We start from the raw sequence: 27,226 nt of genomic DNA on the forward strand, positions 1-27,226 counted from the left end.
CTGGTTTCTATGCATTAGTTACACTGACCGTTATAGCGCATTAGGGTAAACTATGGGTATATAATTTCTAAATGTCCTACGTGTTGTAAGACCGAGACAGCGTATGTCCGGGCATTTTTTCTTATCCATAACTATTTTCAACATTTTTGAAGTTAAGGTTGTTCTTTCTGTTTTAATAGGTTTTGCACTTTTTTGTTAATACTATACTTTTGAATATAACATTCTTAAAGAATTAATATTCAAAATTCATTCGGATTAAGATCAATAAGTGTCATTTTAGTGCCGTAAAATACAATACAAAATGTGACAATTCAGTGTTTCTTAGTTGTTTCATATCTGTGTAGAAAATTCTGAAAGCGCTTGACCATTTACATTATAATATACATAAAAATAAAGAAAAAATAAGTCTTAAAATAAGTGACGTTTAAAAAATGTCAAAAGAAGGGATCGAACCTCGGACCTCTCATACATTAGGTAATCACTTAACCGACTTTGCTATTGCGGATGTTGCGAGAATCTACATTAAGCTAGTGGGAGTTTTCCAAACGTTAGCTATATACTCCATATTAATTCTCGTAAAATAAACGGACAAAACCGAAGTAGGATCGAATATTTAAATGAGGGCTATAATGTATTTATAATTGACAGGTCAATAAAATCAGACTATAACTATAACTTATTTATGTAAACAGATAAGGAATGGGTTATTTTTTTCTGTATAGCATGTAAATCGACTGGGCAGTTTGATATTTCATTATATTAATCTATTTCCTATATCAAATTTAACACGCGATTTTTTTTATCCGATTTGTAAGTAGTGCGAGATATTTTGTTTTAAAACACTTGACTGTGCTTTTATTTTGGTTAAATTTGGTTACCGGTCTGACACCTTTAATGTCTTAGCAAGCGGCTATTAAAGTGGTCAGCCAGACAGAAGCGTTATCCCAATCATGTAAAAAGAAAGAAAAAATACAGTACTGTAGAATCTCTATGTAAGACCACCCAGAGTTAAGACCACCTAACTCTTTAAACATTTTTTTAAAGACCGGAATTTTTAGTTCTTTTTGTCAATGGTTACATGATCCACTCACTTATCCACTTTCAAGACCACCAGATTCAGTCCCTATTCTTTGTTTTATACTTTATTTGACCCCACTATTGAGACCACTGAGATTAAAGGTAACACCTGCCCAAATCTTAAATCTGCTATTATCTGCTTGAATGCTCATCTACTACAAAACTCCTTATTTAATTAATCTCTTCAAAAAGAATTTGTGTTCTAGTTTCTTAAGGTGATAGTTGATATATGATTCAGATATGTTATGACAATGGAATGCAACAGCTCTTTAGATGAAGATAAGGATTTATTTCTCAGGATTTAATTTTAGCATTGTTCCAAGGTAAACTACCCACATGACACGAAATCAGACATCAATACATTGGTAGAGTCTATTATTTCTATACGGAGAACAGAAAAATATCTTCTTGCATGTCAGAAGCGTGTTTCCGTTAGTTTTAATTGTTTTTATTAAGATAAAGAATTTAAAATATGATGGGATATGGTCCCCTTGAGATGGATATTCCGATTCTGAAACCGCAACATATAAGTCTTTCCATTTGACGAAATAAATCTTGTCATTCAGCTGCAGCTGCAGTAAATCATGCTTCGCAGCCGATTAATACCATGCGTTATAAAACAATTACCAGTCAATTTAAAAAGAAAAAACAATATCACACTCGCACTTAACGTCAGATCAATATAAATTATTTTACGATATATTCAAATCTTTAATCGTTAAACGGCGTGTTCTAACTTAATTGTCTACAAACCTCCCGGGATATATAACAGATAAACAAGGCCTTCGTGTTGTTTATTTATAGATAAAACAAGAAAATTTGCGAAAAGAACGAAAAGAACAACTCAAGCATTGTGGTTCATAGATGTATCAACTATATTCTTGAAAACAAGCAGTCAAATGTCTCCTCCTGCTCTGTAAACGTGAAATTTATCAAAATATAATAATGTTTATATACTTTGCAAATCCCCGAAATTGTCTCTGGGTTTTCTTTTATATTTCTACGATATTTGTTTTTTTTAAATCGTTGACTTCAAATAGTATTTCCATTCGTATATATTTGTATATCTATTTTATAGACATCCGGGTATTGTTGACTATTAACGTGTGGAAAATATTCCTCATAACTTTTGTTTTCTTACTTTATATGCTTTATTAATAGATTTATTGCTTTGAATATCATGCATCTTGACTTATCCTGAATTCTCAAATTATAAAAATAATAAAAGTATTGTAGTAAGTGAATAAATCCTTAGCACCAATCATTCATGACATCTTCACCAAGACGACCTCGTTTATTCTATTTCAATTCTTCTTTAATCATTTTTTCTTTATTATTTGCTCATATTTACTCATTTTGCTTGCTTTTTTCCCATTATGCTTGCTCATATTTACTCATTGTGCTTGTTTTTATTTAATTATTGTGTTTGCTCAATTTCCCCCCTCATCTTTTTTGCTGATATTTACTCACTGTGCTTGCTCATTTTTCCCTCATTTTGCTTGCTCATGTTTACTCATTGTGCTTGCTCAATTTCCCCCTCATTTTGCTTGCTCATATTTACTCATTTTGCTTGCTCAATTTTTCCCTCATTTTGCTTGCTCATATTTACACATTGTGCTTGCATATATTCACACGTTGTGCTTGCTCATTTCCCCCTCATTTTGCTTGCTCAATTTTCCCCTCATTTTGCTTGCTTATATTTATTCCTTGCACTTGCCCATATTTTACTGTTTGTGCTTGCTGATTTTCCCCCTCCTTTTGCTTGCTTATAGTTATTCAGTGTGTTTGCTCATATTCAATCATTGTGCTTGCTCATTTGAAATAAAAGTTAAAGACCAAATTAAATACTTCTTGTCAACAAAATTGTCAGTGCTGTGGTTTTGTAAAAGCTGTTAAGTGTTTCTTTATCATAGATTTAACACGTAAATATAAGTGTAAAGAAATCTTTTGTTTCACTGAAACAAATATGTTCCAGTAGAAACAGTTGTGAATCTCCTTACTCACTCACAAAGATACAAAAAATAATTAAAACACATTTGTTTATGTCAAATAATCGTCATTGTGGCACATGTGTTTCACATGTGTGTCACATGTGTCCCTTTTTTATTCTTTTGTCATTACACCTGTGTAACTCTTTCTATTGTACACAACTATTACGTCATCTTTAAAATAAATTGTCTGTGGATCCCCTACATTCAATAGCCGTCCGTTAGCTCAATAGGGAGCGTTAGACTGTGTATCAGGCGACTAGGTTTCGATTTCCGGACTGCGCAGGTAACTTTGTTGTTATTGATCATGGATCCTTTCTGCGATCTTTCGCACGGTACCTCTGCTTTTGCATGGACAGAAGTTATCAGTTCCTTGCGAAAGTGAAGACAACTAGTACCGGTAAACCCCTTTACATCATGCGCAGGATGGCAATGAAACAGCTAATATTCGTTTACAGTGTTAGTATTGCATCAGTTTTCTCGATTTAATAAATATGTATAGACAAGAAAGGGCTTAATGTAAATAAAACCAAAATCTAATATTTTGTAGAATTGTTATCATAAGATTTTAACATGCCTCCACTCTGTCATGATTAATGTGGTGTTGAATTGTCTGAACACTTCTTAATTTGGCAAACACTGGTGTCATCTTGTCTGAATCTGAGCCCGGGTTGTTGAAACATTATTGTATTATGTAATACTGTCATTTGCCGTGTTCAAATGTGGTATTCACTTGTCTAAACACTTTCAAATTTTGTCAGACTGCCACATCATTGTGTTCTAATTCGGCTTTATCTTGCCATAAGACTGTCTTTTTTGTCAAAATAGCATGCTGTCTTGTCCAAATGTGGTGTTACATTGTCTTGAAATTGTCTTAATATGTGAAACAATAGTGTTATCTTGTCTGAACTCGGTGCCAACGCATGTCTTATTATTTCAACATGTAGTCATACATGTATTTGTTCATGTCTTATATTGACATTTTTATATATATTGTCTTGTTTTGTCAAACTGTTATGTGACTTTTTATGATTGTTATTCTGTCTTATTGTGCCAAAAACATCATGCTATCTTGTTGTTATCGTGTTGACATGGTAATAATTTTGCGAGCGTGCGTATGTGTGTGTGCGTGAATATGTGTGTGTGCGCGTGTGTAGGGGTGTATTTACATGTCTAAACACTGCCTTAATTTCTCAGTTCGCCATGCTATATTGTCCGAATCTTATGTTAACCTGTCTAAACGCTGTCTTATTGTGTTAAATATTGGTGGTATCTTTAAAAATTATGGTAATGAAATATTAAAACGAAGATTTCACATGTCTAGATTCGACCTATCATGTCAAACAATAATTTATAATGTCGAAACGTGGTGCTGACTTGTCTAAATTTACTGAAAGTGTCATTTTATTTTGTCAAGGTTCGGAATTAATAAGACTAAACATTTTCGATAAAATATCACGGTTATTTCATATAATAAGAAAGTCAACACAAAAAGTTTACACAAAATAACACGGAAGTTTTACATAATAAAACATGAGTTGCCCAATTTAAGACCGCTTTTAAGGAAGATAACGGGAGAGTTTAACAAAATCAGACAGCGCTTTCTCAAGTTTGAAAATAAGACAATTATTAGACAGGCAAACACCAAATGTTGAGAAGATAGCACTTCTCTTTTACATTATAAAAATAGTTTAGACAGGTCATTACCACATTTCGAAAATATTCTGCGATTATTTGACATCATAAAATATGATTAACAAGATCAACAAGGAAAGGCGGCGTTCAATGAACGCAACCCCCATATGACCCAGCAACAAGAACCAACGGCAAGGAGCCCAGGCGGACCCCGAACAAAAACAGGACAGGCCAAAGACAGAGCACGGACAGGTTAATCATTAAATGATAAATAATTATAAGACTGAGTTTTAACAGGTCAAAAAACCGCATTTTTACACTATAGCATACAGTTTATCATTAAAAGACATGGTTTAGTCCAGTCAACCACCAATATCGGCAAGCTAATGCCCTCTTTCAAATGACGATAATTCCCGATTAAAGGTCAGTGAATGTTCAAACGGCTCAGGTTTAAATTTAAAAAAAAAGAAGTTGGTTGTATGAGCAAAGGAATTGCAAGATGGATTGAACGAAGAAAAGTGACCCAACGAGTCAATTGACCCGAGTCAATATTCTATAGAAAAAGTGACCCCTTTTCTATAATATACTGACCTCCTCTGAAGAAAAATGACCTCATTCCCTGAAACCTGTAGATCAACCTGAAGATCAATAAATGAGCCGCGTCACGACAAAACCAACATAAACCGCGCAGTCTGATCAGGATCCTTGCTGTTCGCTGACAAACCCTATAGCAGGTAGAGAAACTGATAGCGAACAGCATGGATCCTGATCAAACTGCGCGGATGCGCAGACTGGTCTGAATCCATGCTGGTCGCAAACGCATTACGTTGGTTGTGTCGTGACGCGGCTCAACTAGGTCCCTCTCGCCTTTATAATATCAAATCCTAATTATATCAGTTTTATTATACAAAAAGTATACTAGTAACTTGTACTTGCTTTTGTTGCTATTGTTCTATTGTTTCTAATGTTAAAAACATTAACAACACAGAATAAATTTATTTTAATGTTTTTCTAGTCAAATCAACAAACACGTTCCAAACCAAATGAGAGAAAAATGTCATCAGAAAATATCATTCTATTTACAGCTGTTGCATTATGAAATACAAAGTAATCAGACTTTGACATTAAGTCATGATTAAACTTGAAAAGGAAACACGTTTTTATGTTGCTATTTTCTTAATTTCCTTTTAGCAACTCTTATTTAACTTCCCGTGTATTATAAAAAAGAGGTTATTCTAAATGACAATAACTGACATAGGATCAAACAATTAATTTGAAATGTCACAAACGTTTTTCAGACAGTTAATCAAATTTTAAAGCTGATAAAGATAGATTTCGAAAAAGAAGTTATGATAAGAACATATGTCTTAGCGTAAAGCTAATGACAGAAATCGAAACAAATGAACACTCCCTCAGCAACAAAAAAATCACGAAGAACAAATACGAATAGCAAAACCATATAAGAATTAACAAACGGGATCGTTTCATTCGAATAAATATGACATAGTCCTTAATATCCCCAAAATATTTTTGTATTGTTACAAAGGCGACATTCATTCACACTACTTTCGAGTTATTGGTCTTGGACAGTGACATTTGATGATTGTAATAATGAGAACTTTAATAACTGTGTTAGGAGAATACCGTCAAACGTATTTTGAAACGTAAATGCTACACTAGAAAGCCAAATATTTTACGGTCAACAACCATGCCAAACTATTTTACCCGTGATTAGATCAATGATGGGTGTGAAGTTGCAATCAAAAGTTGATGAGATTTGATTTCATTTTGTACACGAAGTTGCATGTATAACTTTAACCAAAAAGCAAGACTGACGCTGACACAGACGCCGACGCTTAGGTGATAGTAGTGCAGGCAAGTTGTTCTTTTAACTATCGAGCTAAAATATTATCAAATCAACTTAAAACACTCTAATGTGATAGACATTTGATTATCCAGAACATAGGTTCAATTCCGTGCATTATGTCAGGCGCAGACTACCACCTGAGTCACTGACGTTCTTTAAACTAGCTGGATAGCTTCTTAACATAAAAATATTTAAAGTCACTGGCGAAAGTTGTACCCAAAGCGTTGAGGGGCAGGCGATTTCGTGTTAACGACTTTAACCACTTGGCTACGGACGAAACTATCAATAGTTTGTGAAATTGATGAACTTCAATTAGGGAACATATTAGAAAAAATAACTTTTATTTTACTTTCACTTTTATGAGCAAAACACGATTTGAAACTACAGCAGATCTTTAGCATATAAAAGAAAAGTGTTATAAGAAAGTTGTAGAAAATATAAATATTGTTAAATTATAACAAACAAGGGAATATTTTGTGAATTATTTAACATCAAATATATAAAATGAAAGTTTTTTGTTTGACTGTATGGATTATAAGTCATATAGTGACTTTTCAGCATTACTTGTGAAGAAAGACTTTCTGTACATTATTTCATGCACAAACGGGCACCTGACAAGAACCACCGAATGGATTAGATACAATGTTATGTTTATATTCTAAAATCGGCTTAATTATGAATAAATGTTAATGTCAATATTCATTTAAACCTGCATTTAGGTTCTGACTGACAATTGGTCTTTTTTATCTACTTGGTCACAAATGGACTTTTTGAGCTAATGACTCACTAATGGCTAACTGGTGGTTGTCACATTGTACGTCTAGTGCTGCAAGATTGTAAGTGTTTTTCACTCAAAATGTTTAATTAGGTCTTATGTGTCATGGAATAATTTAACCCTGTGACAAAATTAAAGCAAAACGAACACTTTGTATAAGATATAAGAATAAGATTGTTCAAAATTTTATTAACCTTAAGGAAATCTGACTTCTTAGTGTTATGTTTAATATACATGTACATACAAATTTATTATATTACTGCAATACATGGAAGACATTTAAATATACCGCCCAATTTCTGATCAGTTTTCATTTAGTTGAATATGACTTGCTAAAATCTTGCAAAGGTAATGATAATGTAAAGTAAATGAATATCTGATTTAGTATGTTAATGTAGCACTCACAACTGTCCTTTTTTAATAGTAAATTATGTTTTTATTTTGAAATTGTTGATTATCAATTGTTATGGTAAGGCAAAGGTAATTGTCATTAAAATGTAAAAATAATCGTCATTTCAGTGCACAAGTAACCGTATTTATACGTGCTAGTAAGCATCACCGTTTAATGTCAAGTCTGAACAACAAAACGACCCACAATATAATTCCAACGATCACACTAATAATCATTAACTTCTTGGCCTTGTCAGACATTCTCTTTGCACTGGCATAGAAACCAGCTCTTGCCAAATTGTTTGCCTATAAAATACAATAAAAGAACTCCTTTAACAGATTTGTAACGCTAGCATTGCATTTTATGACATCTGGAATTTATGGTCTTTACGCTTCACGTACTGACGAGCTCTAATACACCTAAAGTTACACTTGAGAAATGCTCACATCTTATACATATAGACATAAAATGAAAACTTAAAGAAAGATGTATGTAAAACCTTTTCACTTCACCTAAAGGCAGTAGCAGACCAAATGCCGTAACAACTGATCTAATGCTTACCCTTTATAGATTAACACCAAAAGCTAATGTACACTTAAAAATTTTGTTAACGATCTATGAAGAAAAGGCACACATAAATCTAAAGAATATGTATATAATTTACCTTTCAGGTAGTAAGCATTCAATAATGCTATTTATATTAAACTTACCTCGCTTGCGTAGTAGATGGCCAATGTTCCAGTAGGACAAAAACAACAGAGGCAAGCAAACATAGATGAAACCATATAATCCGTGGGTCTATGCTGGACAATTAATTCGCTAGTTTGTGGCTGATTTATAACCTAGGGAAAAAACAACTACACAACTTTTTGTTTCTTTTTTGTAAAATATTAAATACTTTTCTGTTATATAACTGTATAGGTTAATTAACATTTGTTTCTAAAATTGCTACATTTAAACCTTGAACAACAGCACTGCATATGGTGTCAACTTTCGTCTGTATAGGGCAATCACTATCAAGTTGATAGTTTTGATATCAAATCATACTGCAAATGATTTGTAATTTTGACAAACAGTTAGTTTAAAAGTTGAAAAGTGGCTAAACTACAGAAGTATAGTCTTCAGAATCATGCCCCTCCTCTAACGAGTACGTCCTGCAATGACAAAATGACGAAATATTCCAAGATGCATGTTGATATCTTTATTTTGAAATAATTCTACTAAATAGGCAAATTTGATAACACGGGGCATAACTCTGATGCCAGTTGAGTGCCCCTTGCTTTACAACTGACATTTGCCATGATCGCCAGGTGTTCCAATTCCATAATGACATTTTTCATAATTTTGAAATCATTCAACTTAATAAATAATCTTGACAAGTTTGTAATGATTAAAAGATGTATAACTCCACATATATATCTGTCAGAATAATGCCCCTTGTCTTGCAACTGTGCTTTGTCAAAAATTCCGATTGTCATGTTGGTATCGTTCATTATTGTCTTAGTAAGCAATTTCGACAAATAATTTTAACTTAAAAACAAAACTCTTAAAGAACAAAGCTACAGTTATGATAAACATGCATCCTAAAAATCTAGAAACAACGTGATTCCTCGTAAGCATTAATCACAACAAAATTACACGAGAATTGCAGACTCGGTTTGATTGAGTCTGTACATGAGGGATAATGAATATGTGCAACATCCCTCACGTCCCCTACCACCGGATTGAGTGGTACTCAATTATCAACATTCAATAGCACTGGCATCAATGATCCCGATGTACCAGAAAAATATAACGACACTGAAGTGAAGTACGGGGTAACTTTTTACAGCTTTCACATAGCAATTGACACCTGCTTTTGTGAAGTATAAAAATCTAGAAACAAAGTGATCCCTCAGAAACATTAATTACAACAATATTACTAGAGAATTGCAAACTCGGTTTGATTGAGTCTGTACATACATGCAACATCCCTCAGTTATTATATCCTAAGTTATTTATAATTGAAACCTTTCAAATTTTCACCTATCATACCCATCTCAATTTAATTCAGTATATTTTTTCAATACAATGTCTTGTCGATTAAAAGCGGCCTTGGACATTTCTTTTTTATATTAAAGGTATGTTTCGCTCATATACTTGTACAAATTTGGATTTTTTTTAAATTTCACAGCTGGTATGAAATATCATTTAAAAAACGTTTTCTTCCCCTAGAGGTAGCATTGCTGCAATTTCAAAAACATTACCACTGTTGTAGTATATTTGTCGTGTCCATCGGGTGGTTGCATACGAGTAATTCCTGGCTGATCAGGGTGTTGAGCCTCCACTCCATACTTAGCATGATCATCAGTGTAACCGTCTGCGGATCAAGAAAATCACAAACAAATAAACTACACAACGCAAATATAAAAGACCAATGCAAGACAAAAGTATAATATTTATTGTATACTTGTTCATACTTTTCCTAGATTAAATGCATTATATCTCATGTAAAGTTACGAAAACACAGAGAGAAATTGTAGTACATACACTAAAGACAGCCTTCAGCTTTTCTAACGGTTAAATTTTTAGATAAATCGTTTCAAATAATTGTCATATCACAAAAGTTAAGGTAGTAAACTAAATTTGCCAATGGCTAAATAATAAACAACAAAGAGACCCCTCGATATCTCTATATTCTACGGGTCTATACTAAACGATGTATAATGTAATCTAGTAAAGCGGTAGATTCGTTTCCCGATCTTTTATTGTTAGAAACTAACGCCACAGATGCGTTATAAATTGTTCTTTGGAAGCTCGTTGAAGAATGCTTGAAAATGATATGATGTACCTTTACGAGATAAAATTACTGAAACACTAAGATTTTGTTTTTCCAACAGGAAATTAAGTGCGATGCGGAATAACGTTGCTGACGTTATGTCAATTACTTATGCTTGAATATGTAGCTTCAATTTTATATTGCACATGGTTAAAGGATTATTTAAGAGCAATATTGATCCTTACTTGCATTTGACAACCTGTCAGTATAAGAATTATATTATCTTATGTTTGAACTGTTTTTCAAAGATATAGTAAAATATTAAACATTAAAGGAAAATAAAAAAAGAAAGCTTTTCTAAATATACCAGTGCTATATAATGATGTGTGTAATTATATGACGTATGTTTGCAAAAATACAGTTTATCCCTCATTTAATAAAGGTTAATTGTTAATAATATTTTATTTGTTGAAAAACTTTAATCAGAAATATTTAATCAGAAATCTTTAATCAGAAATCTTGGTGGGAGCTAAAGCAGACGCCGTGTTCTCTATTCACGTAAAGTGCAGCTAAAATGATTAAATCATAAAAACCAAAATATGATAAACAAGATCAACAAGGAAAGGCGGCGTTCAATGAACGCAAGTCGGCCAAACCGTTAATATTCGACGAAACAATGTTTAATTACTCCATGTGACCTTTCTATATTGATGACAAAAAATTGAGTGCATTTCCCGACTAGCAGTTGATCACCAACAAACACACTTTTTCCCCTCTTCCGCTCCTGATCGGCTTCATTATATATTTGTTTACGTGCATCACGCCATTCCTTTGAAATTTGAACCTTAACCCCAACGCTGGTTTGCTTTTAGCTCGTCTCTTTTTTAATTAAATGCAGCAGTACAAACATATTCACGCTCCGCGTAGCTATTTGATTTAACCATATTTTCGGCCAGTACGGATTTCCAAGACATTGAGCTCTATCGAAAACATTTTACTGGAATGAACAGATCAATTGTCCTGTATGAACGTTTTCACATCCAGCTTACAGTTCTCTACTTTCGGTTCCGGTTGTGCAATGTCCATGCTATAAACATACAAACATTTGTGGATACACAATTCGAAAGTCCTTCTAGGATACCATATAAAATGAGATTTTTTGCATACTCTTACTATCAGCATCACAAATTTTATACTTCATCCTCTTCAGTTTTTCATCAAATACTTTGATATCAGTCTCTAATTCTCGCAAATTTCTTTAAATTGCCAATTTGACCTTGAACATTTTTATATAGCTTCGCTTTGTTCATCATAATGGTTGCTTACGAACATAATTATGTGATATTTCAACATCCACCATCCTTTCATCAATATTTTTCACTTTAATTTCCAAATCAGTTTGATACTAATTGAATTCACTGTGTTTTCGACATTATCAATTTCAGCCACAGATACATTAAGCAGGTTATTCATGCTTTTGATGTCCTCCATCATGATGTCCTCCATCATAGTGGTTGCCAACGTGGAATATGTTTTTTCTATTGGTTCCGACAGTAAAAATTGTGTCGATGGTGGCGATGAATAAGGTGACTACAAAGCCTAAATGAAAGAACAAGGTCCTGGGGTCTGCTAGTATCAATGACCATAATTCATCATTGCAGGCTTACATAATAAACTGTGTGCGAACTTTCAAATATAAAGTATTCAGACCAGTAGGTCTCATCTATCCGTCAGACCGGTTTGCAGTGTACCTATCAACGTGGCTACTAGTAACAGTTGTATTTACACATTGGTGTGTACATGTATTCGATAAGGGCGAAATATACTTGCGTTTCTTATTTCAACTAGTTGTTTTTGTTTCTTTTTTGCTTTGTTCTTTCGGTGGTATGAGATTAACTATAAGTAAGTCCAAATATCCAAAGAATAGAATTTAAATTCCTTTTATTTTACACTTAATGACGAAAAATAATGGTAGCTGAAAATCCATGCCTCTAACCGGCAAGGGCAGTAAATAGTAATAATATTTATTTCAATATTCAACGTATTGCATTATGAGTGGCCAAGTATCGGTATGTTTCGAAAGAACGACATCAGTTGATATGATGTGTTTGGTGTTATACTAAATAAACTCATGCCCTTATCTAGTTAACATTTATTAAAAACGACAAAACACAGAAGTTGTTTTCTAGACATAATTATTAATCTCTTATCGAAAGTGTCAATTTTCAATTTATGAAAGGCATGGACTTTTGCAGTAGCGTAAAAGTTCAATAAATGACTTATTTTTTAAAAATATTTACCCTACATAAATCAGACAGATTTCGTCGCTTTAAACAGATCTGATGTTTACTCACGTTAAGCATACACAATAATATAACGACATTGGTCATTTTAATGCTACTGATAACAACAGTTGAGTCATTCATTTCCGTTCATACTCATTGTGTAAATACGAGTCAGAAAAGAGCGATTGCCATAGTATTTTTATCCAAAGGTGAACGTCGCGTGGCCATGACTTACACTATTCCCCCGTTCCCCCTCTACAACCCAAAACCCTTAAAACATCACACAAACATCATAAGTATTGACAAAAATAAATTTTATGAAAAAAAAAATTATGACTCTAAAAAATTATAAAGACATTTACTCTACTTTCATTTTGCATAGAAATATCACTTGCATCTCAATTATCAACGCATATATTCATCAATTTTTCACCAATCTTAACAATCCTGGTGTCAAATCTTAGATAAATAAATACTCTTTAAGAAAACAACACCTGCACATTCGCTGATTATACGTAGCAAGAAATATTCAAGCCCAAACTGTCAACAAATGAAACTCGAAAATTCTCAATCCAAAAATGAAAGTAAATTGGCACAGCAGAGTTGTACATGTTTCCCTTTGGTCCGAGGTTTTCATGTGAACTATAAAATACTCCATTTGAAAACAATCTGCTGCGCCATTTTACTTTCATTTTTGGATTGAGAATTTGACATATAGGAAAAAAGGTACGTTATAGTTTCATATGATGCCTTGATTGAACAATAATTAAAAATAATAATTTAATTTTATCATATTTAAATACGCAATACAAAGAAACATTCATTCACTGTAAATTTAGCGTGTTTTACTCGTGAGAGTTTTACCGAAACAGTGCAATCAGATCTCTTCCGAGTTTCATTTGTTGCCAGTTTGGGCTTAAATATTACTTGCTACGTATAATCAGCGAAGGTGTCAGTGTTGTTTTCTTAATAAGTATTCATTTATCTAAGATTTGACACCAGGATTGTTAAGATCGGTGAAAAATTGATGAATATATGCGCTGATAATTGAGATGCAAGTGATATTTCTATGCAAAATGAAAGTAGAGTAAAATACCTTTATAATATTTTAGAGTCATAAAAAAAAAAATTCAGAAAATTTATTTTTGTCAATACATATGATGTTTGGATGATGTTTAAGGGTTTTGGGTTGTAGAGGGGGAACGGGGGTATAGTGTAAGTCATGGCCACGCGACGTTTACCTGTGGTTTTATCAGCCTGAGGTAAATATGGTAAATAGATAAAGTCCGCCTAAATAGTTCGTCTAATTCAACGAACTCAGATGTTATATATTTTATATAGAGATGGGGTTTTTGACAGGAAATAAAAGATTTTTGAAAATTATAGATAACATTTCAAGTTTCTGCTACCACAAAGGAAAAGGAACTGTTTTAAGTTAAGTAAACACCATATCGTCGGACATGAAGATGAAAAAAAAAAAAGTTTGGGTGATAAAGTGAACTATGTGAACCGATAAATATAATAGTAAATAGCCTTATGATTGATTATAAAACAAATATGATGACCAGCATGAATCTAACCAGCCTGCGCATCCGCGCAGTCTGATCAGGATCCTTGGTGTTCGCTTACAAACCCTATACCAAGTAGAGAAACTGATAGCGAACAGCATGGATCCTGCGGAAGCGCAGGCTGGTCTGGATCCGTGCTGGTCGTTGGTTTTGTCATGACGCGCTCATATAAATTGATAAAGATAAACTGTCACGAAAATCACGTTTGTATAGTGATCAGGTAAATGGACAGGTAAAGCAGTATATGATATACAAATATTTATGAATAAAATAAATAATATTTACATAGATTTTATCAAAATTTACGTGTACATTTTACAACATCAAGGTGTATAATGGATATCTAATTAATGTAATTTGATAAAATTCCTAAACTACTTTAAAATAACATCTTAAAGCAATTAAATAATTTTGCCGTGCATTTGTAGCAATTGTACGTTTAAAACAAGCTTGAGTTCTTAACTGATTTCTTTTATGTTTTATAATGTACATAATAGTTTGATAACACATTATTGTCAGGAATGAAATCTTTAAATGGCTGTAGAAAATAGAACAAAATCATGAAATTCACAGCACCTGCTTTCTCCGCCATTTTGGTTCACGCTTTTATCTTTTTATAGATCAACTGAAATCGCCTTAAAAACGCTGCGCACGTGTTTATAAAATACTGAATGCAAGTTTGTAGAAAAATAAAGATAAAAAGTATAAATTTGCTAAAGTTTTATTGGAGGCATACAAATATCTGGGTTGTGTTTCTCATGATCCGCTGAATTACATGGAAATAAACCAGTGCTTTGTTATATCTTTATATTATTTTTTTTCTTTAATCCATTTAAAAACACGATTTATTTATTAGTGATGTAAAGCGAGGTCACACATGTGCCTCCTCTCATTACAAGATACTGATAAATATACAACCGAAGTTTGGTTAGTTGTAATGACTGCTTCCTTACATGTAATAATCAAAGATTATTGTGGTAATAATCAAAGATTATTGGACGCCACAACGGGTATGAAAACGTCAACGACATTAAAACAACTCGACCACAGACACCCCTATAAATACTTGGAGAAAAAGATTGCAGTAGGAAAGAAAATAAATAACTCAAACAATTTTTTTAAAGACGATATAATTTTCACTTTTATTAGACATATTCATTCTAAAACTATAGCAGATTTTTAGCGTATGGAGGAAAGTTACAGTAATGCAGAAAATATGAACATTGCACAATTTTAACAATTTAAAAAACAATGAGTTTTCATGCATATTCAATATCAAAGATCAAGAATGAATTAAATAATGTTTACTATTGTTAAGGAACAGCTTAAATATAAATAATTGTATTTGTTAATATTCATTATAAGACGTAATTATGTTCTAGCTGACAAATAGTCTATTTTTTTGCTACATGCTCACAAATGGAAAAAACTCGCATATACCTTAGCTAACAAATGGCTAACTCTTTGTAAATGGTTCGGAAATGAAATGTGTCTCACAAAAAGTTAAAAAAAGCCCTTTGTGTCATCCAGTAGTATTATTTGTTATAGTTCCCTTATAAACCAGACGCTCATTATTGAGAAAAAGAAACGTTTTGTCTGAAAATTATAAACCTTAAATATCATAATTAGATGTGTTTAATATGCATATTATTATGCTGCAATACATGGATATTAATGATTGGAAGTCATTTAAATATAAAGCGTCATTTCTGATTAAGTATTTCATTTATTTGAATATAAAAAGGCAATGATATTGTTAAATAAATAATGAACTGATCTGATAAATTAACGTACCGATCGCCACCTGACCTTCTCTGACGAACCCAGCTTTCTTGAAATTTGATGTTATTTGAAACAAATTCGACATGCAAAATCTGTAAGAATATGTGTTTACATCCATATATGTGCAAATGTATTATTATCCAATGATAGTTTATGGAAGGTGGTATATTTAGTCATTTTTGGTACATTTACTGAATCTATATGAACATATGATGGAAAAACAGTCAATTATAAGTTTAATGTGTATTTCCATTGAAATGTTTGATTTCGTATTTATATTTATAAGGGCTAAAGTTATTGCTATTTTTATGTACAAGTTTTTTGTCATTTCATTGCGCAAGTTACCGTTATTACAAGTTCACTAGTAACTGTTGCTGCTTCTGTAAGATTCGTTAATCACTACCACTTGCAAGGCAACATAAACGGCCAGCCCAATAATTCCAATAACCACACTGGTTATGATCAGCTTCTTGGCGTTGTTAGACATCCTTCTTGCCCCGGCATAGTCGCCAGCACTTGCCAAATTGTTTGCCTTTAAATAATATATATAGTTCATATAATACTTTAAGGGTTTTATAAAAACTTGCATTACAATTCCATAACATTTGGCATTCTAGGAACAAACACGTCACCTATTGAGCTTACTTAAAGGGCACATTTTTACATGAAAGGTGCTCATATATCTAATGCTACACATAGTTACTTTAATTATAATCCTCTAGAAAACATCTTAGTTGACATGAAGACACTAGAAGGCAAAAAAGCCGTACCAAATGATGTTAGCCAACAATAAAAATGCACCTCTAGACCAAAGGTTGAACATTAAAAACTTAACATTAAAATTTTTAGTAGCCCTAAAATATTATTAACGCACTATTAACGCACTAACATGAGCGGCACAAGCCGTTCTTACAATATACCTAGTGAATTGGCGTCTTAGTCAGTAAGCATTCTTATAGAGCTGATATAACGCAGCAGCCGAGTCTTAAATAATTTTGAATAAGACGCATGCTTTACTGCGGAATAACACAACTATTTTGCGAGTCGTAAAATTACAAGTAAATAAAAACATACTTCAGTTTTTCACTTATGGACCCATTTTATAGTTCTTGATTTTTAAAATGGAAAGACAATGTTTTCTTATGGCAGTATACAAGTATTTCACTGTACAACTGTATGATCTTATAGAATTAGGCTAATTTACCGAGACAATATGGCTAGAATTAAATTATTCGTGAACACATTATCTTTCCTAAAGTGAAACTGTTTTGCATGAGAGTGCAAAGGCTGTTGCATTTCATTGCCACAAAACATCTGAATTGTTCAATATATCCATTTGATGGTCTTTATACATCTTTTAAAGTTTTGCATGTCTCTCTTGATATGATCGGTATCGCTGATCTTTTGTTTATAAACAGTTAACATATCGTTAAATTCGGATATAATTAATTTATTAATTTCCAGGACATTACGATAAACGTTTACGAGCGTGTATATAATTGTGATGTCCTGTTCCTTGTTCAATTATTTGTTAGCTTTCTCTGGTATTGACATAAGCGTACCAGTCCTGTCACAGAAGTAAACTAGTTCTATAATTGTTATAAACGTAATGTAATTTCCGAGTCGTAAACTTTTACCCTTTAATGCGCAGATCTAAAGATAGCATTTTATTCGGCTTTTCACTGCCACACAGTGCACAGCTGACTATTCACAGCGACTTTACTCGTACGTGAAACCACGCGTGTAAACTTATTGTTATTCATAATAATAGATTGTTAAAATTACCTCGTTTGCATAGTAAATGGCGCATATACCAGTAGGCCAGAAGCAACACAGACAAGCTAAAACAGATACAAGCATATAATCTGGGGGTCTCTGCTGGTAAATGACGGTGCCAGTTTGTGGCTGAGTAACAACCTAGAAAAAAACATGCATTGGCCAATTTATGACAGACCTATCGTTTGCGATTTTAATAAGTAATTGACATTTTTTTTCCATTCATTATTGAACCATGAACATGTATTTCTTCAAAATTAATAATGATATAAAGGCCTCGAAAAGATGCATGGAGCTTTAATATGAAAGGTTGTAAAGTATAAACACTGGCACAGATCAAGAAAAGATTCTTTTTATAATAAAATATCCTGCTATATGATTTACTTGACAACGACAAAGATTGATTGAACACATTGAATAAAATAAAACATTTAAAGTTTTTTGTAAAATAAATGATTCATGTCAAATTCAGCATTTTTTAATATTTCCCAGCTGGTAAATCTTTTAAAAATATAAAAATGGTATGATACACAAATTTGTACCACTGTAGTATTTGTGTCGTCTCGATATAATTGTTGAAATGGGTTTGGCTGCAGGCCATATCCCTGTTGCAGTGGGGGAATTCCTGGCTGGTAAGGGGATGAAACATCCACCCCGAATTTCGCATGCTTATTTGTGTATTCGTCTCCGGGTTGGTCGTATCCTACAAAGAGAGAAAAAAACAATTTAATACACAGCACAATGGCAAACTACCTATCAGAACAGTGCAAGTCCTTATAACAGTCAGTCTCAACAGTACATAACAGGTTCCATCCAGTCAACTTGTACCAAACTGCACCTTTGAAACATCGTTTTTATTTGGAATACATAGACATAGACGGCTGATGGCAATGTATGATATTTATAATAATTTCTATTTGTCTCAAATAAAGACAAAAATAAACTGTATTTCAAATTCGTTTTGAAAATTCTTGACAATTTAACAATTTAAACAGCATTTATTCAAAAAGACTGAACTTACTGTGAACTGTATTGAAACTAAGGGCGTGGGTTCAAACCTCTGAAGTGTCAACTTTCTTTTTTTCTTTTAATATTATTTAGCTATGTATCCAATCCCTCTCGGAGAAAGTGTTTGTTTTAGTTATATAACTGTTATAGGTATTAATTGGTGAATAACAAACAATGAACATGCTTTTCAAAAGTCTAATGAAGTCAAAATAACACTGTAAAAGTATTTAATATTTGACAAGATCAACCAATATACTTTTAAAAAATTCAAGCAAACTTTGAAAACAGTCGATCATTTTCTTAATATACGACATGTAAGATATATTTTGAATAAGGCTCCCTAAGTAAGAAAAATGGTCAAACAATCGTTCAAAATAGGTTGGGATAAATTGGGAAGGGTAACATTTTTAAACAATTTCAAACATTTTGAGTAGAAGAAATCATTTTCCTTACATGTATTTATTATCTGAATGTTTCTTAACAATGATTAATAAATCATTGTTTTTCATGATTATGAGGTTGCTCTTTTCTGAAAAGGGGCTCTTCTTATACTCAAACTAAGGGCTCTTGTATTATCCAAAGGTCGGAAAAAATGTCCGTAGCTCGTAAACCGTACGGTAAATTTGGTTTCATTTGAAATAGAAGTGTCTTCTAAAGCATATAAGTAACATATGTTGTATTCGTCCAGTTCTTTATTGTGCTCATTATGGAGGTCATCTCTTCAGAATTGATGTTTAATTGTTTTCTTATAAACGTCTTACTTTGTTTTTGACTAAAATTTCGTTGGCACGTGACTTGCTTATCCAGAAAGACGTGACGTTTAAATGAACGGTAAAGAAAACGGTACTGGTGACGGTTTGTGCCGAAAAAACAGTCCGAAAGTTTCAAATTAGAAAAAAAGAGTAGTAGAAAAAAAATGTTCCTGTCATAATTCGTTTTTTCTATCAAGAAGACATGATAAAATATGCCTATAGTTTGACCCTTTCACTCACAAAGGAGCTGTCAAATAAATTTTGAAATATAGATGCCAGAATTGCGTGGAAATGTTTATCGAATATTATCGATAATTTTATTTACATAAGAAGCCATACATATACTAAAAATAAGTTTCTTAAAGTTGTATGCCTCCAGATTCATGTTAATTTTCATGTAATTTTGAAAACAAATTCAAAAGTAAAATATTGGCAATTGGACAAAGAAAATAATTTACACATTTTAAATATCACTTTCATTCCGCAAAAAAAATACCAGATAAAGGTAAAAAAGCAAAAATACCCTGTGTATTATTCGTTACTTGAACTGTCATTATTTTTGCTTTTCTCAAAATCTTATTCCACTGACATGATTACCTCCACTTATTTTTACTCATCTGGTTGAAACCGGATATTGGCGAAGTTTACCGAGTCCGTGTCATTCACATAATTATTTACATACAGGAAAACATATGCAGCTGTCATGATCGACCGTCTTAAATCGTTACTTTACATCATCTGCGCACGCAATAACGTATAAATGTTAAGAAGTAAACACACATTTTTGTTTCCGTTTACAAGTTGACACATAGTAAATATTCATGTATACAATTTTATTTTAAAAGCCAAACCTTAATAAATTATGTTTTGAATTTTTTTCATTTAATAACCTTAAAGATAACATGCCTCGAGAAAGTGTCGGGATCTTTTTTATAATTATATAATGAGCCATACCATGACAAAACCAACATAGTGCGTTTGTGACCAGCATGAATCCAGATCAGCCTGCGCATCCACGCAGTCAGATCACGATCCATGCTGTTCACTTACAAACCATATTGCAAGTAGAGAAACTGATAGCAAACATGATGGATCCTGACCAGTATGCACAAATGCGCAGTCTGGTCTGGATCCATGATAATCGAAAACGCACTTTGTTGGCTTTGTCATGACACGGCTCATATGTAATCGTTAGACGATTTATCCATATCAACTCTGTTATTTTATATTGACTTTTTAAGATCAATAACTTCACAATATATGTAACATAAGATATATATGATTTTTTTACTAAACACTTTTGTAAATAAATGTACATGAAATTCGAACCGAGAGAAGGGGTAAACGGTGCGGACCTTCCGTAACCGTTCCTAGGTGTCTGCACCGTTGTTGAGACGAAACAGAAAATAGACCAATTTCGACATTACAAATTGACAGAATAAATGTTGAAATTACACAGATGATTTTATACATTTATATATATATAAGTTTTAAAACTTCCTTGTATTCTGGGTGTTTCTTATGCAAAGCGCATTCATGTATGACCAATAATCAAGGCCGCAATCTTGTTATTATATTAACCGAATGTTATATTAACCGAAGCTTAACACAAAATATGCGAACATAACTATCCAACAATTGCAACGTTTAACTGAGTGTACTTATTACACAATTTACCAAGAAAAAAATCACAAAATTGTCTCATTAGTTCTATGAAACGGGATTCAAGAAATTGATCTATATGTGTATATATAATTTAAAAGAAGATTTACTTAAATAGCATCGGCCTACTTTGTTAATGAATATGTATGAACGTGTACGAACGGATATTTTAATTGCAATTGACAATTATGGCATACAAATGCGATAATGCCTCTACAAACTGAATAAGATGAGGGTGCTACTTAAATACAGACTTCCATGCCAGCATACTTTCAAAGCTTATTTGAGCAGCGTCACGACAAAACCAACATAATGCGTTTGCGACCAGCATGGATCCAGACCAGCCTGCGCATCCGTGCAGTCTGATCAGGATCCATGCTGTTTGCTTACCAACCCTATTACAAGTAGCAAAACTGATAGCGAACAGCAAGGATCCTGATCAAACTGCGCGGATGCTCAGTCTGGTCTGGATCCATGCTTGTCGCAAACGCACTATGTTGGTTATGTAGTGACGCGGCTCATTTCAATTTAATAACATGTAGGACTGAAAACCTGATACAATTTTATTGAAAATGTGATATTGGCCTTTGAGATAAACACATGGAACTTCCATCAAATTGTTGACTTTGCCATTTTTTATCATTCCGTAAGGTTTGGCCAATCTTATAAGTAATAGATTGAGTTCATTTGATAATGAATTTTTTTAGGCCTGAAAATACGTAAATATATTTAGATGCAGATGTACAGGATCGAAAATACCCGCCGCAATACGCGGTCCCGTACGCGAGTGATTATGGTGCCAAAGTGAATGTATAAGTATAAGTTAGAACAGTGACGATGGCATTCAAAATGATCGTCTTCAGACGCTGTACACAGAGGTGCGTAAAATGAATAACAATGTTATCATGAAAACTTTCTATACATTAATTATTCCAGTTAGGTCACAAATGTTGGTGCTAATTCATTGTGTGCTTCCTTTATACGCGATATTAAAAACATATTTAAGATAAGACTTTCACGAGACACGTCGAATTCACGTACTAAACATTTTCTCCAAGTTGTTTAAAAATAACTTATTTTATATTATACATGTATACCTATAAATGTTCTCCCTAAAATACACGCAAATCTTGAAGCGCAAACACACTTCAAAGGATAGAAATTTCCGTATTATGTTAGTGATAAATACGGTACCATATATGGCAGTGTCGGACTATTTTGAAGTCGGTTTCGATCTAGATTTGTATAACGTTGCATTTGAAAACGGGAACCAAAATTAAACAAGAGGGCCATGATGGCCCTGAGGTCGCTCACCTGTATATAGGCCGCCCCAACCCCCCCCCCCCAAACATTGCAGGGCCAATTTAACCAAAGGGCTTTTATTTGCACAAACTTGGTAGACACCCATAAGAAAATGTTTCATGCTAAACATCTAAGCTCTAGCTCATTGGGCTATTTAAAAGAAGATTTTTTTAAAGTTTTTACTATACACATATAGTTAAAAACAATGACACGCCTGGGGCCGGGCCAGTTATGACCCCAGGGTTTTTATTTGAACAAACTTTGTAGACACTTACTAGAATATGTTTCATGCTTAATATCTAAACTCTAGCTATTTGGGTTTTTTCAAAAGAAGATTTTAAGTTTTTGCTATACACATATAAGGAAAATCAATGACCCCGGGGCAGGGCCAATTTTGACCCCAGGTCTTTTATTTGAACAAACTTTGTAGACACTCACTAAAAGATGTTTCATGCTTAATATCTTAACTCTAGCTATTTGGGTTTTTTCAAAAAAAGATTTTTTAAGTTTTTGCTATACACATATAAGGAAAATCAATGACCCCCGGGGCGGGGCCAATTTTGACCCCAGGGCTTTTATTTGAACAAACTTGGTAGACACCTATGAGAACATGTTTGTTGCTAAATATCTTAACCATAGCTCTTTGAGTTCTTTAAAAGAAGATTTTTAAGTTTTTACTATATGCATATATAGGGAAAAATCAATGACCCCCCCGGGCGGGGTCAATTTTGACCCCAGGGCTTTTATTTGAACAAACTTGGTAGACACTTATTAGAACATGTTTCATGCTAAATATCTTAGCTCTAACTCTTTTGGTTCTTTAAAAGAAGATTTTTTAAGTTTTTACTATATGCATATAGGGAAAATCAATGACCCCCTGGGGCGGGGCCAATTTTGACCCCAGGGCTTTTCTTTGAACAAACTTGATAGACACCTATTAGAACATGTTTGATGCTCAATATCTTAGCCATAGCTCTTTGAGTTCTTTAAAAGAAGATTTTTTAAGTTTTCACTATATGCATATAGGGAAAATCAATGACCCCCCGGGGCGGGGCCAATTTTGACCCCAGGGCTTTTATTTGAACAAACTTGGTAGACACTTACTAGAAGATGTTTCATGCCAAATATCTAAGCTCTAGCTCTTATGGTTTTTTAAAAGAAGATATTTAAAGTTTTTTCTTTCGGTTGCCATGGCAACCAGAGTTCTGCATGGAATTAAATTCTTTGAACAATTTTTAAAGGTGACCACCAAAGGAACATTCCTGTGAAGTTTGGATGAAATTGGCCTTGTGGTTTATGAGGAGATGTCATTTAAAGTAAAAGTTTACGGACGACGGACGACGGACGACGGACGGACGACGGACGGACGCCGGACGCCGGACGAAAAGCGATCACAAAAGCTCACCCTGTCACTTTGTGACAGGTGAGCTAAAAAGGCGTGACCGGTTTTGCAAGAATTACGTATTCATCCGTCAGTCATGAATTTATTTCTTGACAACTGCATTTCATTTTCTGAATAAAACGAAGAGGTATATTTTAAAAGGAAAATATGTTGTATAAGCTATCTGAGACTATGTATTTTTCTACTCGCAACGTTGGTAAATTGATATTTCGTTCGATCGTCGGTCTCGCGAGATATCAATTTCCACCCTGCTCGTAGAAAAATACAAAGCCTCAGAAAACTGCTACAACATAATATTCCGTATGTATCAAGATCTTTAGAATCTTGATATTCAAACACACCGTTTATCAATTGTATACATTTCGTTAATTTTACGATGAGTTAATAAAACAACACACCGTTTATCAATTGTATACATTTCGTTAATTTCACGATAAGTTAATAAAACAACACATCGTTTATCAATCATTCAGGACATAATTTTACATAACTATATTGCACAATTTTCAGAAGAATAAAACATGTAGTAGCAATCGATTTCTATGAACTGGTTAACGTAATATTGCCCTCTCTCACCAACACCAAACTATTTATAATAATTTCTAGTTTGAGTCGCCGTTAGAGAATATGCTTTCGTAAACATTGTGATTATCATAAAATGCAGCTTAACAGTATTCAGATGAGTGTTTTCTATTGAAATGTATTGATTTACAGTCATGATATCCAAAATAAGCTTTGCCTATTATTTAACAGTAAATCAAGGAAGAGACAACTGCGATATCATTTTGGCGCTATGCCAACCCCGCAGTTTACCCTTTTGCGCTACAACGCTCAGTATGATTAATACAAAAAACACATTAAAATTAAATCATATCTTACTGCGTACATCTCACGGAACTTACCGAAAATTTATCGAAGATTTATATATTGTGTGCACGTAACGTATAATCAGTATGCAATCGACAGGTTAATAAAATCAAACTATATCTTCAACAAACCAACATAAAAAACGAAAATCATTTTATGCACTATATAACCACCGGCATTTGAATCAAGTTATTTACGTTTACATTGCAAAACAAATGTTCAAATTATTAGTTTATACTAATTTATTTTAGTTCGGTTGTTTTGGAAGCTAGAAGCTTATTGAAACAATCTCGAATCCGTTCCTGGAACTAACTAGTACTAAGCATCGAATGTAAAGTTTCTTGCTTTAGGAAACAACGGCTTGCCTTTGACAGGGTTTGAACCCACGCGGTCAGCAGTCCTTAGATTAATAGTGTGACGCGTTAACCACTCTGTCACGCCGCCACTTATTATGAAAGGCACAGACTGCTGAAATAATATAATTACAAAAAAAAAACGAGCTCTGGCTCTCTTAAAAATCATATTCCCATGAATGCATTCCGCTACGATTCATAGACAACTAAATTAATTTCTTTTATACCCAAACTCAAAGAGACACTCGACACCTAAACAGATATGTCGTATTGTAATACATGTTAAGTGAATCACCTATAAGATGGCAGCCATGTCCAGATTTCGGTAACTCTTTTATACTGCACTGTAACGACCACTGGTAACAAATGTAAAACGGAAATTAAAAAATATAACTTGTTTCCTGCAAAATCATTTTAGCCTTTATGTAAAGACTATAGAACGACTGTCGATAAATCATATACTTTTCAAGCAGGAACTGAATGAATCGTTCTTATGGTGCAGTAAAAATAAAACAAATATAAATCTATACACATGAAAAACAAAACCAGTCACGAAAAGTATGTGTTTGGAAAGTTATTGGACATATAAATCGTTGCCAGTATGTATAGATTCTATACACATTAATTCTTAAATACGAATTTAAATTTCAAATAATTCTCACCTTTTTTTTATCAAAATCTAGATTTTTTTCTTCGATTGTTTTTCGTTCAAGCCCAGCCACAAAGAACTACATGTACTAAATTACACCATGTTACAATCAGAAAATCAATTATGTCGTGCATAGAAGAACTACATTAACATTTAATAACTCATTTAATGAGCATGTATTACAATTTTATGGCAAATTCTTGAGAGCTCTGAAATCTAATCTTTCAACCACTTTAAAAAATAATAGAAATTGATATAATTAACAGTACCTGCCCTCTCCGCCATTTTTTGTATCCCAATGTTTCTTTTTCTATGTAGATCAGTAAAATTGTTTACATCGGTATACATGCGTTTGTAAATAACCGGATGTCTATTTTTAGAACAATTTGTTAACGTTTGTAATTCGGGTTGATCGAATCTGCTGTATGGTTAAACTGCTGCATTGCACAAAAGGCAGGAATAAAGGTGACATTTTGGATATTTCTTACCTCGTGGCCACAACTTATTATATTGAGTCCTCAAAATATATTCTCGAAGCCACGACTTGTTATATTGTGGCTACAACTTATAATCTTGAGGCCTCAATATATAATCTCGTAGCTACGACGTATTATTTTGTGGCTACAACTTAATATCTTGAGGCCTCAGTATATAATCTCGTTGTCACGACATATTATCTTGTGGCCACGACTTATTCTCTTTAGGCCTCAAGATATTATCTCGTGGTCAGGACTTATTTTATATAACATCGTAATATATCTTCAATACTAATTATCTAGAAACAAGTCTCTTACGGGAATCGAGTTAACGGGGGTAGGTTGAAAGGGTGAGAAGATGAAATGGAAGCAATATCTGTCCACAGCTTCTGTGGCGAATACACCACTGCCCCACTGCCGAAGTGTTTGACCCCTCATTGCCCAGTGTGTTTAAACCTTCGTTTAAGATGGCACGACTATTTGCATTCACTGTTAAGGTTAAAGTAAAGTTGGTTCTTTTTTAAAAAGGAATTCTGAAGGACAGCTAAATCTCCTTCTGCAATGAACATGAATGTGTACTTCATGACATTTTGCCAACCATGACCTTGATGTTGTGCCACGCATATCATAAGCACATAGTCTCACGATGGTGTTTATTTGGTGTTTATTTGTCAAAAAAAAAAAATATGGATAATATATATCATTGACCTTGGGGTAGCACCCTGGATGTTGAGCTCTGCAGATTGTGTCATGGTGGGATCATTTTTGCCAAGTGCTTTTAAATCCTTTGAATTGTCAATAAGTTATAAAGCGGACATGAAAAATAGGTGTTTTTACATTGGACCTTGGAGTG

The 27,226-nt window shown here is 33.2% G+C and overlaps 2 protein-coding genes across 2 annotated transcripts; both read right to left on the reverse strand.

Annotated features, from left to right (window-relative positions):
- Positions 1-7,571: 7,571 nt before the first annotated feature.
- LOC132747040 (trafficking regulator of GLUT4 1-like) lies at positions 7,572-15,004 on the reverse strand. The gene is made up of 4 exons (XM_060736351.1): positions 14,921-15,004; positions 9,980-10,092; positions 8,444-8,575; positions 7,572-8,038 (listed from the first exon to the last, which is right to left on the reverse strand). Exons 1-4 carry the CDS (start codon positions 14,934-14,936, stop codon positions 7,898-7,900), a joined length of 402 nt encoding a protein of 133 aa, XP_060592334.1. The 5' UTR covers positions 14,937-15,004; the 3' UTR covers positions 7,572-7,897.
- Positions 15,005-16,124: 1,120 nt separating this feature from the next.
- LOC132747043 (proline-rich transmembrane protein 1-like) lies at positions 16,125-26,323 on the reverse strand. Its single transcript, XM_060736354.1, has 4 exons — positions 26,167-26,323; positions 18,445-18,605; positions 17,912-18,043; positions 16,125-16,658 (listed from the first exon to the last, which is right to left on the reverse strand). Exons 1-4 carry the CDS (start codon positions 26,243-26,245, stop codon positions 16,488-16,490), a joined length of 543 nt encoding a protein of 180 aa, XP_060592337.1. The 5' UTR covers positions 26,246-26,323; the 3' UTR covers positions 16,125-16,487.
- Positions 26,324-27,226: the final 903 nt, after the last annotated feature.

The sequence above is a fragment of the Ruditapes philippinarum genome, unplaced genomic scaffold (genome assembly GCF_026571515.1).
Source record: "Ruditapes philippinarum isolate M1 unplaced genomic scaffold, ASM2657151v2 ctg9863_1_1_1_1, whole genome shotgun sequence".
In the NCBI taxonomy this organism is placed as follows: Eukaryota; Metazoa; Mollusca; class Bivalvia; order Venerida; family Veneridae; genus Ruditapes; species Ruditapes philippinarum.